The following is a 13085-nucleotide window of genomic DNA, read 5'->3' as shown; positions in this document are numbered from 1 at the left end:
TGGAGGGGGTGCGGCTGCGGGGAGGGGGGCGGGGGGCGACGGGGGTCGGCGACCCCGGCGGGGGCCATGCTGCCCATGGGACGCGGCCCGGCGGTGGCCGCGGAGCACGCCGGAGCGCCCGGGGTCCCGCCTGCCGGCGGTCTCTCACCAGGAGCGACACGGCTGCGCCCAGAAACGTCTCCTTATGAAGTCGTTGAAGTCGGAGGCCAGGGCCGTGCCATGGAGACGCCGCGGCGGATGCAGTCCGGCTCCCGCGGCGGCTCCTCCCCGCTTCCGCCTCCTTTTCCGACACCCGGTCGGCAGCTCGCCCATTGGCCAGTTCAAACCCCCCCGGGAGCCTCTCGGGTTTCGCCATTTAGGCCCAGCCCCTGGCGTCACAGAGATGCCCCGCCCCACCCGAAGCTCCGCCCACGTCCCGGGCCACGAGTCCCGTCGCCGTGGAGACGCGCGACGCCACCAGCGGGCCTTGCCTCGGCTTGCCACGCCGTTCAAGGCCCGGCTGACCCTCCGCCATTTTTATCCTGTCTTGGTCCTCCTCTAGTCCCCTAACTCGAAGGAGCGCTAAAACTCTACCCCGGAACCTTTGATACGTGTTAGGAAACCGGGTTCAGACGGAGGACACACAACACGTTTGTGGCCGGAGCTACGCGCTGCTTCTGGAAATCCAACCCTGTCAATACTCCGCTGTTGCACACCACCCAGACTCTCTCCCCCTCCTACAGCGCCAACTCCGTCCTTGTCCAGACAGGAGGAAGGGGTCGCGTTCCCCTTGCCCCTCACCGCCCTCCTGCACACTGGGTGCTGCTGTGTGTACAGACCTACTTCGATGAGGTTCTCGCTGAGCCGCCATCTTCTCAACTATGCCTCGCTGTCGACCAATCAAGGGGGGCTGTCACGTGGCTCACCGCGCCGCCCTGGATTCTGGGAGACTTTAACATCCTCAGGCCAACCTGGCCTCAGTTCCTCGACATCGTCATGTCCATGACTTCCCCGTGCACCTCAGCCGTGGACCCCCGGGGCCACACAACCGGTCCACATGAAATCTGAAATTCCAGCTTCCCCCCTCTCCACATAGTACCTGCTTTTCTGGCTTCGCTTTCATCGGCTAGTGGCCACCATATTCATTCCCCAGTGTTCAGGAGCCCGCCACGTCCGTTCATCTTCTCCCTGAGGTTCTGCAAGGATGAAGCCCACACGTCATTGCCTCCACCTTCACCTGAGCCCTCACCACCACCCAGAACTGTTCCATTTGTCCCTAGACATCTTCCCTGTCCCCGAGTGACTCCTACCATCCCATACTCCAACTCTCCTTTTTCATAGAGAAAAATAAAACCATCAAATGGAAGTCCCTCTACCTTCTCCCTACTCGCCCTCATTTTTAACTTCCCCCATCCTTTAATTTCCCCTACAAAGGAAGAGATGTCCTTCTTGCTGCTCAAGGTAAAGTTCTTGCTGCCAGGCCTAGGTCAATTATCTCTGTAAAATGTCTCTTGCTACCCCCAGCACAGAATTGTTGATCATTTCTCAATGCCCCCACATTCACCAAACCAATATTTATTAAGTCTCTGCTATGTGCTAAACCCAGTTTAAGAAGCACTAGACCTACATACCCTACCTCGTCTCCCAGGAGCCCACAGCCAACCTCTCTGACATGACCAGATAACATGGTTGAAGCTTTCCTACCTACTGAAGGATTTTGCCTATGTGATTTTGGCCCCTCTTCACCATCTGAAGAGGGTCCTTGCCTGCCACTGCACTGCTTTGGGGGGCTTTTGTGTTGGAGAATGTGAAAATGGACAGAATTGAGAGGTACACACACACACACACACACACACACACACACACAGGGCACTGGGTGACAGGAAGGAGGAGGAAAAGTTCCTCAGAAAATAGGAAAGGGTTGGGTGGTGGAAGGGATACTGAAGACCATCACATGGACACCTGTGGTGTGTGGAAGATGTGGGATGGAGAAGAAAAGGGAATATTTAAAAGGATAGCTGTGATCTGGGTATCTATCCCTTTTGTAGCGTTTGAGAAATGCAAGAAAAGAACTTGAGTTACTCTGACATTACTTTGGACGGCTGGAACATGTCTTCTGAATGCAAACCACTCTGAGCTGGCCAGGATTGGCCACTTTTTTTTAAAAGAACAACATCCAGCACTGACAAGGACATCGGGAAACAAGCAGTCTCATACGTTGCTGGCAGGATTAAAAATTGATGTAATCTTTTGGTGTGCCTGGGTGGCTCAGTCAGTTAAGTGTCCAACTCTTGGTTTTGGCTCAAGTCACGATCTCAGGATTGTGGGATAGAGCCCAGGGATGGGGTCCATGCTGAGCAGGGAGTCTGCTTCTTTCCCTTTCCCTCTGCTCTCCTCCTGTACTTCCCTGCAGTGCACTCTCTTTCTCTGTCTCAAATAAATAAATCTTTAAAAAATAAAAATTAAAAAATTGAAATTGATGTAATCTTTAGAACAACTGGACATTATAAAAACCTTAAACGGGTGTCTGGCTGGTTCAGTCAGTAGAGCATGCAACTCTTGATCTCGGGGTTGTGAGTTTGAGCCCCATGTTGGTATATAGATTGCTTAAAAATAAAATCTTAAAAAAAACTATATATAATGACTCAACAATCGCACTACTGGGTATTTACCCCAAAGATACAAATGTAGTGATCCAAAGGGGCACCTGCACCCCAATGTTTAAAGCAGCAATGTCCACAATAGCCAAACTATGAAAAGAGCCCAGATGTCCATTGACAGATGAATGGATACAGAAGATGTGGTGTATATACACAATGGAATATTACACAGCCATCAAAAAATGAAATCTTGCCATTTGCAACAACGTGGATGGAACTAGAGGGTATTATGCTAAGCAAAATAAGTCAATCGGAGAAAGGCAATTATATGACCTCACTAATATGTGGAATTTAAGAAACAAGACAGAGGATTATAGGGGAAGAGAGGAAAAAATGAAACAAGAAGAAACCAGAGAAGGAGACAAACCATAAGAGACTCTTAATCTCAGGAAACAAACTGAGGGTTGCTGGACAGGATGGGGGAGAGAGGATGGGGAGGCTGGGTGATGGACACTGGGGAGGGTATGTGTTGTGGTGAGCGCTGTGTGTTGTGTAAGACCGATGAATCACACACCTGTACCCCTGAAACAAATAATACATTATATGTTAACAACAACAACAACAACACAAAACTGGGGCACCTGGGTGGCTCAGTCAGTTAGGCATCTGCCTTCAGCTCAGGTCATGATCCAAGGGTCCCTGCTCAACGGGGAGTCTGCTTCTCCCTCTCCCTCTGCTCCTCCCATCCACTTGTGCTCACTCTCTCTCTTAAATAAATAAATGAAATCTTTTAAAAATTAAAAAAAAAACTATATATGTAATATTCCTAAACAGCTGGGTGTAAGAGGATGTTGGTGTTTAAGGTTTTATTTCTATTTATTTGATTTTTGGAGGTTTTTTAAAGCAATCTCTACACCCAACATGGGGCTGGGACTCACAACCCCAAGATCAAGAGTCACGTGCTCTACCAACTGAGACAGCCAGGCACCCCTAGGAATGAATTTTAACATAATCATCAAGAAGGCAGGCAAAGAGGGGCGGCTGGGTGGCTCAGTCGTTAAGCGTCTGCCTTCGGCTCAGGTCAGGATCCCAGTGTTCTGGGATCGAGCCCCGCATCGGGCTCCCTGCTCAGCGGGAAGCCTGCTTCTCCCTCTCCCACTCCCCCTGCTTGTGTTCCCTCTCTCGCTGCCTCTCTGTCAAATAAATAAATAAAAATCTTAAAAGAAGAAGAAGGAGGAGGAGGAGGAGGAGGAGGAGGAGGAGGAGGAGGGGAAGGTAGGCAAAGATTTGGACCTTAAAGAGAAATTTCCTTTCAGCCTTTCTTTTCCTCAATGTGATTGTCTTTGGACTGACCCCTTCTTACCCTCCCATGGGGGTGAGAGACTCAGGGAAAGGAGGGAGAGGTGTCCCTCAGGCTTGCCTGTAGCCCAGTCAAAAAGAGGGCTCCACATGGACCAGGAAGCCTTATGGGTTTGGAGCAAAAGCCAATTAAAGACAGGCAACATGCGTTTGCACAGTGCACACCCTGTGCACATTAGTTCTCTCTGGAAGCTGGTGCAAGGATGAGTGGCCCAGCGCAGTTACAAATAGAGAGTAATTAGAAGAAAACAGGCAGTAATTTCTTTGACATCGGTCTTAGCAGCATTTTTTCAGTATGTCTCCACAAGCAAAAATAAACTCTTGGGGGGCGCCTGGGTGGCACAGCGGTTAAGCGTCTGCCTTCGGCTCAGGGCGTGATCCCGGCGTTGTGGGATCGAGCCCCACATCAGGCTCTTCCGCTATGAGCCTGCTTCTTCCTCTCCCACCCCCCCTGCTTGTGTTCCCTCTCTCGCTGGCTGTCTGTATCTCTGTCGAATAAATAAATAAAATCTTTAAAAAAAAAAATAAATAAAAATAAATAAACTCTTGGGACTACCCCAAAATAAAAAAGCTTTCACACAATGAAAGAAATCATCAACAGAATGAAAAGACAAACTCTGAATGGGAGGAGATATTTTCAAAGGATATATCCAATGAGGATTTAGTATCCAAAATATATAAAGAACTCCAACAACTTAACACCAAAAAAACACAAAAAATCCAATTAAAAGATGGGCAGAGGACCTGAATAGACATTTTCCCAAAGAAGACATCCAGGTGGCCCACAGACACATGAAAAGATGCTCAGCGTCACTCATCATCAGGGACATGCAAATCAAAATGTCAATGACGGGCGCGTGGGCGGCTCCACTGATTGAACATCAGACTCTTGGTTTTGGCTCAGGTCCTGATCTCAGGGTCATGGGATAGAGCCCCGTGTCAGGCTCTGCTCTCCGTGTGGAGTCTGCTTGGGATTCTCTCTCTTCCTCTGCCCCTCCTACCTCCCCCCACCCCAGCTCAAGCTCTCTAAATAAATAAATAAATAAATAAAATCTCAAAACCTCCATGAGATGTCACCTCACACCTGTCAGAACGTAGTATCAAGGGGCGCCTGGGTGGCACAGCGGTTAAGCGTCTGCCTTCGGCTCAGGGCGTGATCCCGGCGTTCTGGGATCGAGCCCCACATCAGGCTCCTCCGCTATGAGCCTGCTTCTTCCTCTCCCACTCCCCCTGCTTGTGTTCCCTCTCTCGCTGGCTGTCTCTATCTCTGTCGAATAAATAAATAAAATCTTAAAAAAAGAACGTAGTATCAAAAAGACAAGAATTAACAAGTGTTGGCAAGGATGTGGGAAAAAGGAACCTTCATGCACCGTTGGTGGGAATGTAACTTAGTGCAGCTTCTATAGAAAACAGTGTAGAGAGAGGTTCCTCAAAAAATTAAAAATAGGGGCGCTTGGCTGGCTCAGTGGGTGGAGCATGTGGCTCTTGATATCTGGGTCGTGACTTCAAGGCCCATGTTGGGGGTAGAGATTACTTAAAAATAAAAGTGTTTAAGGGGCACCTGGGTGGCTCAGTCAGTTAAGCATCTGACTCTTGACTTCAGCTCAGGCCGGGATCTCCGGGTCTTGGGATTGAGCCCCGAGTCAGGCTCCGTGCTACATGAAGGCTGCTTAAGATTCTCTCTCTCCCTCTGCCCCTCCCCCTGCTCTCTCTCTCCCTCTCTAACCAAGTAACTAACTAAATAAATATTAAATCTTTTAAAAAGAAAGAAAATGAAAACACTAATTCAAAAAGCTAAAGGCACCTGTATGCTTACTGCAGTGTTATTGATAATAACTAAGATATGGAAGCAGCCAAAACGTCCACTGATAGATGAATGAATAAAGATGTGGTGTGTGTGTGTGTGTGTATACAAAATGGAATATTGCTCAGCCATAAAAAAATGAGAAATTGCAGAGACCTGGGTGGCTCACTGGGTTAAGCTTCTGCCTTTGGCTCAGGTCATGATCCCAAGGTCCTGGGATTGATTCCTGCATGGGGCTCCCTGCTCAGTGGGGAGCCTGCCTCTCCCTCTGCCTGCTGCTCCCCCTGCTTGTACTCTCTCTCTCTCTCTGACAAATAAATGAATAAAATCTTTTTAAAAAAACAAGATATTTACCATTTGCAACCACATGGATGGACCTCGAGGATCTTGTGCTAAATGAAATAAGTCAGACAGAGAAAGACAGGTACCATGTGATCTCACTTATGTGTGGAATCTAAAAACCAGAACAAATGAATAAATCAACAAAAAGCAGAAACAGACCCATAAACACAGAGAACAAACTGAAGGTTCTTGGGGGGGGCTGTCAAAATGAGTGAAGGGGAAGGGAGATACAGGCTTCCAGTCACGGAATGAGGAAGTCATAGGAATAAAAGGCGCAGCATAGGGAATATAATCAATGATATTTTAATAGCTTTGCATGGTGATAGGTGGTCACTACAGTTGTGGCGAGCACAGAATGGTGTATAAACTTGTCAAATCACTATGTTGTACACCTGAAACTAATGTAACATTGTGTGTCAGCTGTATTTCGATTTTAACAATAATAAACACATAAATAAACTTAAAGGCAAGAAAAAGAAAAAAGAAAAGAAAAATAAACAATAGAGGATAGTCAGGGTGAAGCAGGGAGGATCTCATAGAACCAGATCTCAACACACCGGTCTGTCTGCCCTAAGCGCTACTTAAAATGACTAATATTGTAGAAGGATGAAAAATCAATCCTAGCTGCTTGATAAATTATGTCACATATATTCAGAAAATACTACACAGCCATTAAATATGCTAAGATGGATTATGCAGGCATGGAAAGATCCCCAGACGTGTGACTGAGATAAATAAAAGGTGAGGTGCTACACTGAGCAGGGCTATGATGCCATCTCTGCACGAAAACCGCGTGAGCACGTTACCGCCAGCAGGTCAAAAGAATCTGGAGGAATATACACTGAACTGTTATTGCTGGAAGATGGAATTAGGAGAGAGCTCTTCACTGGTACGTTGTGAATTTCTGTAATGGTTAAGTTGCTTGTTTTTTTTTTTTTTTAAGATTTTTTATTTATTTATGTGACAGAGAGACAGCCAGCGAGAGAGGGAACACAAGCAGGGGGAGTGGGAGAGGAAGAAGCAGGCTCATAGAGGAGGAGCCCGATGTGGGACTCGATCCCATAACGCCGGGATCACGCCCTGAGCCGAAGGCAGACGCTTAACGACTGCGCCACCCAGGCGCCCCAAGTTGCTTGTTTTTGTTTGTTAAATAATCTCTACACCCAACGTGGGGCTTGCATTTACAACCCTGAGTTCAAGAATTGTATGCTCTGGGGCGCCTGGGTGGCTCAGTGGGTTAACCGTCTGCCTTTGGCTCTGGTCATGATCTCAGGGTCCTGGGATCGAGCCCCACGTCAGGCTCCTTGCTCAGTGGGGAGTCTGCTTCTCCCTCTCCCTCTGCCTGCCATTCTGCCCGCTTGTGCGCTCTCTCTGTCAAATAAATAAATAAAATCTTGGAAAAAAAAAAAAGAATTGCATGCTCTACTGACTGAGCCAGCCGGGCGTCCCTGTAATGTTTAAGTATTTTTTACAAGGGAATATGTTTGTAGTCAGAAAAAAATCAACAGATTACAAACTCGCTGAAGAGACTAGTGAGATAGCGCAGAAAAACCATGTTGAGGTTGTAAACTGAAAGCTCAGTGTAAGGCTTATGCAGATGTTTGGGTGGCTGGGGAGAAATGTAGATAGAAATTCATAGAGAGGGGGCACCTGGGTGGCACAGCGGTTCGGTGTTTGCCTTCGGCTCAGGGCGTGATCCCAGTGTTGTGGGATCGAGCCCCACATCAGGCGCCTCTGCTACGAGCCTGCTTCTTCCTCTCCCACTCCCCCTGCTTGTGTTCCCTCTCTCGCTGGCTGTCTCTATCTCTGTCGAATAAATAAATAAAATCTTTAAAAAAAAAAAAAAAGAAATTCATAGAGAAAGGGTGCCTGGGTGGCTCAGTGGGTTAACTGTCTGCCTTCTGCTCGGGTCATGATCTCAGGGTCCTTGGATCGAGCCCCACGTCGGGCTCCCTGCTCAGCGGGGAGTCTGCTTCTCCCTCTCCCTCTGCCTGCCTGCCCCTGCCCCTCCCCCATGCCCGCGCTCCCTCTCTCGTTCTCTCTCAAATAAATAAAAATCTTTTAAAAGAATTAAAATTCAAATAATTTTTTTAAAAAAGAAATTCATAGGGTAAAGAATGCAAGTTTCTGGTAGAAGGTGCTTCTTATGTCCCTCTTGTATATTCTCCGTGGTACTTTTGAAAAAAATTCTAATTGTGAACTATATTTTCAAAAGAGGGCATGTGATGTGTATCAGTTTGCTAGGGCTACTATAACAAAATACGACAAACTGAGTGCCCTAAACAACAGAAATGTACGGTCTGACAGTTGCAGAGGTGAGACATCTGAGAGCAAGTTGTCAGCAGGGCCGTGCTCCCTCCAAAGGCGCTAGGGTAGGTTTCTGGTAGGTTCCTGGCTTCTGGTAGGTTCTTCAGTGGCAGAACTCCAGTCCACGCAGGACATTCTCTCTGTGTGCACGTCTGGGGCCAACTTTCCCCATTTATAAGGATACCAGTTATACTGGATTAGGGGCCCAGTCTACTCCAATACGACCTCATCTTAACTAACTGCCTGTTTCTAAATAGGTCACATTCCGAAGTACTAGGGGTTAGGACTTCAACGTCAGAACTTTTGGGGGACACAATTCAACCCGTAACATAGTGCTCATGTTCAGTTTAAAGATGTAAGAATAGGGCGCCTGGGTAGCGCAGTCGTTAAAGCGTCTGCCTTCGGCTCAGGGCGTGATCCTGGCGTTATGGGATCGAGTCCCACATCAGGCTCCTCCGCTGGGAGCCTGCTTCTTCCTCTCCCACTCCCCCTGCTGTGTTCCCTCTCTCGCTGGCTGTCTCTCTGTCACATAAATAAATAAAATCTTTTAAAAAATAAATAAATAAATAAATAAAATAAAGATGTAAGAATAAAAAATAATAAACACTAATGGAGCCACTACTCAGCTTAAAAAATAAGAGATTGAGGGGCGCCTGGCTGGCTCAGTTGGTAGAGCCTGCGACTCTTGATCTCGGGGCTGTGAGTTCAACCCCCATGATAGGTATAGAGATTACTTATAAATAAAATAATAAAATCATTTTAAAAAAAGAAATAAGAGATTAAAATTTTTTTAGGGGCACCTGGCTGGTTGGTCAGTAGAACATGTGACTCTTGATCTCAAGGTCGTGAGTTCAAGTCCCACATTGGGTGTAGAGCCTACTTAAAAAAAAAATTTTTTTTTTAAACCAGAAGACACTATCTCAGAATGTTAACACTGACGATTTTATTTTGCTCGTTTTGTCTTTCCAAATTTCTACAATGAATGTGAATTAGAAAGAACCACAGGTAGGGGCACCTGGGTGGCACAGCGGTTAAGCATCTGCCTTCGGCTCAGGGCGTGATCCCGGCATTATGGGATCGAGCCCCACATCAGGCTCCTCTGCTATGAGCCTGCTTCTTCCTCTCCCACTCCCCCTGCTTGTGTTCCCTCTCTCGCTGGCTGTCTCTATCTCTGTCAAATAAATAAATAAAATCTTTAAAAAAAAAAAAGAAAGAAAGAAAAGAAAAGAAAGAACCACAGGTAAAGGAAAAGCTAGCGAGGAGCTCCGGCGCTGGGCCCCAACCCTGGGAGCCACGAACAGCAGAGGGAGGCCCCTCAGTACCATGCCCCAGCCCCTGGCTCAGGCTCCAGCCTCTCCATTTGCCCAAGGGTCTGATTACCAGTGATTTCCATCCCAGAGCACGTCCTCCAGGGCCGTGATGCAACTGTCACAATACTGCCCCGGGGGAAAAGGGACTCTGTGCTCCAGAGCGGGCCGGCTTTTTCTTTCACGCCGTGGGTGGTGCTGGTGGAGAGAAAATTCTCCCAGGCCTTATCAAGGCTTAGGCTCCCCCTTGACCCTTTGACCAGCCAGCCCCTCGCTGGCCCTGGGCCCCTGAGACCAGATGGACTCTGCATACACTGAGATCCTGGTTTGGCGGCTGCCCAAACCAGTGGTTCTCAAAGTGTGGTCCCCGCACCACCGGCGTCAATCAGCACCACCAGGGAACTTGGTAGACGTGTAAATCTGGGACCCCACCCTGGACCTACGGAATCGGAAACTCCAGGGATGGGGCTTAGTAACCTGTGTTTGAACACGTTCTCCAGGTGATTCAGATGACCTCTAAAGTTTGAGACCGGGACGCCTGGGTGGCTCCAGTGGTTTAGCGTCTGACTTCGACTCAGATCATGGTCCTGGGGTCCTGGGATCGAGCCCCGCATCGGACTCCCTGCTTGGCGGGAGCCTGCTTCTCCTCTCCCTCTGCTGCTCCTCCTGCTTGCGCTCTCACTCTCAATCTCTCTCTCTGTCAAATAAATAAATAACATCTTGAAAAGAAAAGAAAAGAAAAGAAAAAAGAAACCGTAGTGTAACATATTAGGGAAGGTGTTAAAGTTCAGTTTTGTACAAAACTTCCAAATAAAACGTTATACCCATTAAAAGCAGACACAAGAGGCCACATACTACATGAGTGTGTCCCTGGGGTAGTTTGGAAACAGCACAACCATAGGGACAGAAACCAGATCTGTGGTTTCCAGGGGCTAGGGTGGGAGAACGGTGCTGACTGCAGGCTGGCGTCGGGGAATTGGCAGAATATATCCCACATCGTCATTGCGGTGGTGGTAACAGGACTGTTTACGTTCGGCAAAAAGCATCCAAGTCCATTTCACTGTGTGTCGATTTAGCGGGAGTTCTGGGCGCTGTCGCTGCTCAGAGTCACCTGGGGCAGGAAGTTCAGAGAGTCAGACCTCACCCACAACCTACTGAATCAGGACCTGGCTGGCGGGAACACAAGGGGGGCAGTCATGTGCCTTTTAACAAGCTCGCCAGGAAATGGGACAGGGTGGGGTGGTTTGCAGTGTGTGGTTTAGGGCCGGGGTTTCTGGGTCAGGACAGGATTCCAAGCTTCTATCTTGGGTCCAGACCTGAGCCCTGAACCCCAGGCTCCTACATCAACTACTACCTGACGGCCGCCCCCGGATCCTGCCCGCCCCCTCCCCCCAGCCAGCCTCACCCATAGTCTTCTCCATTTCAACTGATGGCCGTTCCATTCCTCCAGAATTTCAGGCCCCAAACTTTGAATATCACCCTCCATTCCTCTCTCTCTCTTTTTTTTTCCCTTGTTTGTCATTTGGTTTTTATTTCACACTTCACTCTTGTGTCCAGCTGGACTGGGAGGCGGATAAGGACCACGTGGAACACAAAGACCTACTATGAGAGCACAAAGACCGTAGGACGTCGCGGGCAGGTGGGGAGGGGGGTGCCCTCCCAAGGTAAAGCACAAGCCCATTTATCAGCGCCGTCTGCAGACAGCACTGGTGACCTAGCTGGTCTTGCCATTCCCGGATCCGAAGCGCTCCATGGTTTCCGTGTCCTCTTTCACCTTACCAAAGACCACAGGCTCACCCTCCAGCCCCTCGGGCTTGGCAGCGCAGATGACAAACTGGGCACCATTTGTGTGGGGCCCAGCATTGGCCATGGACCAGATGCCAGGACCCGTGTGCTTCAGGATGAAATTTTCATCATCAAACTTCTCCCTCTGTATGGACTTGCCCCTCGTATCTTCATGGTGTGTGACGTCACTGCCCTGGCACAGAAATCCCCGAATCCTTCTGGGAAAGCAGGAGCCAAACCCTTCCTCCCCAGGCCTCAGAGCATGTGAGTTTGCTGCTGTCTTGGGAACTTTGTCTACAAACAGCTGGAAGGAGGTGCAGCCCAGCAGCTCAAGACTACGGTGGGGTTGACCATGGCTAAGCAGCGCAGGGAGGCTCTGGGTGGTGGTGTCAGCATCTGCAAAGCCTCCTATCCTGCTCTAGAAATTCTGTCGGCTCTACCTTCTCACCGCCCCGCTGCCAGCAAACACCCTGGTCTGAGGCACCATCGCGTCTCACCTGGATTCTTACAGTAGGTTTCTAACTTCTCTCCTTGTTTCTCCCCTGGGCCAACCTACAGTTTATTCTCAGTGCTGTAGCTGGGGTGATCATGTTAAAATAAGTCAGACCATGTCATTTCTTGGCCTCAAACCCTCGGGGCTCCCTGTTCCAGAGTAAAAGCCAGAATGTCCTCCAAGGCCCTCCGTGCTCTGCCCTGACCTTGGCTCCATCATCCCCAAGCCCTCCAGGCCTTGCTCACTCTGCTCCAGCCACACTGGCCTCCTTGCTGTCTTTTCAACCTGCCAGTCCTGCTCCTGCCTCAGGACCTTTGCATATGCTGTTCTGCTGGTCTGGAATGGGCTTCCTTCAGATATCCCCACAGCTTGCCCCCTCACCTCCGAGTCTGTTCAGATGTTAACTTCTCAGACCGTATTTGATGTCTCCTTCCTCATTTTGCTCTATAGCACCTACCACTCTAATATTTACTTATTTATTTCTGTCTGTCTCCCTCCTAGAATGTCAGGGATTTGGGGGGCACTTTTATTCACTGCTGTGTCCACAATGCCTAAACCTGGCCCATAGGAGGGGCTCAATAAATGGTTGTTTTAATGAGTGAAGGGGACACCGGAAGCCTGGAGAGAAGGGACTTGCTCACGGTCATAGCCATCTGGAATCAATGGCTTTCACTCTTGGAACTAACAAAGCACCTGTCCAATAGCTTTGACGCAAAGTCCTTTTCACAGCCATGCCAGGTCCAGGACCAAAGCCAGGTCAACTGGACCTCACCCCCAGGACAGAACCAAGGGATAGTCTAACCTCAGGGGGTGCCCGTCTGACTGCCAGGACCCTGGTGCTTGTACAACCAAGTCAAGGGGCTGCCATGGGAGGGGGCTCCTGTGAAGAAGGAAACCTAGACATGCCAGTGCCAGTCTTGGGCTGGTGGAGGCCAAGGCAGCCACCGCCAGTGAGGAGCCACCTCCCTAGCCCCTCCAGCTGCCCGAGTGCAGGCATTGGAGACCGTTGCTGGGCCCAGATACCTGACCCTATGGAGGGGGGGATGGAGGGGGGGACGGAGGGGGAGGAAGGCCAGCAGTTTCCAAACAAGAGAGCAGAAGAACATGGA

The 13085-nt window shown here is 49.2% G+C and overlaps 2 protein-coding genes across 5 annotated transcripts in view; both read right to left on the bottom strand.

Annotated features, from left to right (window-relative positions):
• Positions 1 to 327, bottom strand: part of ODF2 (outer dense fiber of sperm tails 2) — a 30840-nt gene extending 30513 nt beyond the window's left edge. For 3 of the 4 annotated variants that reach the window (XM_026514087.4, XM_026514089.4, XM_057313789.1), the window contains exon 1: positions 149 to 327. In XM_026514087.4, coding sequence (XP_026369872.1) covers positions 149 to 312 — 164 coding nt within the window. In that variant the 5' untranslated portion in view covers positions 313 to 327. The remainder of the gene's footprint in view (positions 1 to 148) is intronic. The other variant, XM_044389645.3, reaches the window with a different exon arrangement.
• An 11085-nt stretch (positions 328 to 11412) lies between these two features.
• On the bottom strand, positions 11413 to 11970 carry LOC113266278 (peptidyl-prolyl cis-trans isomerase A-like). Its single transcript, XM_044389522.1, has 2 exons — positions 11932 to 11970; positions 11413 to 11901 (listed from the first exon to the last, which is right to left on the bottom strand). The coding sequence occupies exons 1-2, from the start codon at positions 11968 to 11970 to the stop codon at positions 11413 to 11415; spliced, it is 528 nt and encodes a 175-aa protein (XP_044245457.1).
• Positions 11971 to 13085: the final 1115 nt, after the last annotated feature.

The sequence above is a fragment of the Ursus arctos genome, unplaced genomic scaffold (assembly GCF_023065955.2).
Source record: "Ursus arctos isolate Adak ecotype North America unplaced genomic scaffold, UrsArc2.0 scaffold_18, whole genome shotgun sequence".
In the NCBI taxonomy this organism is placed as follows: Eukaryota; Metazoa; Chordata; class Mammalia; order Carnivora; family Ursidae; genus Ursus; species Ursus arctos.
The sequence above is the reverse complement of the archived record's forward strand: the minus strand, read 5'-3'. Positions and strand labels throughout refer to the sequence as shown.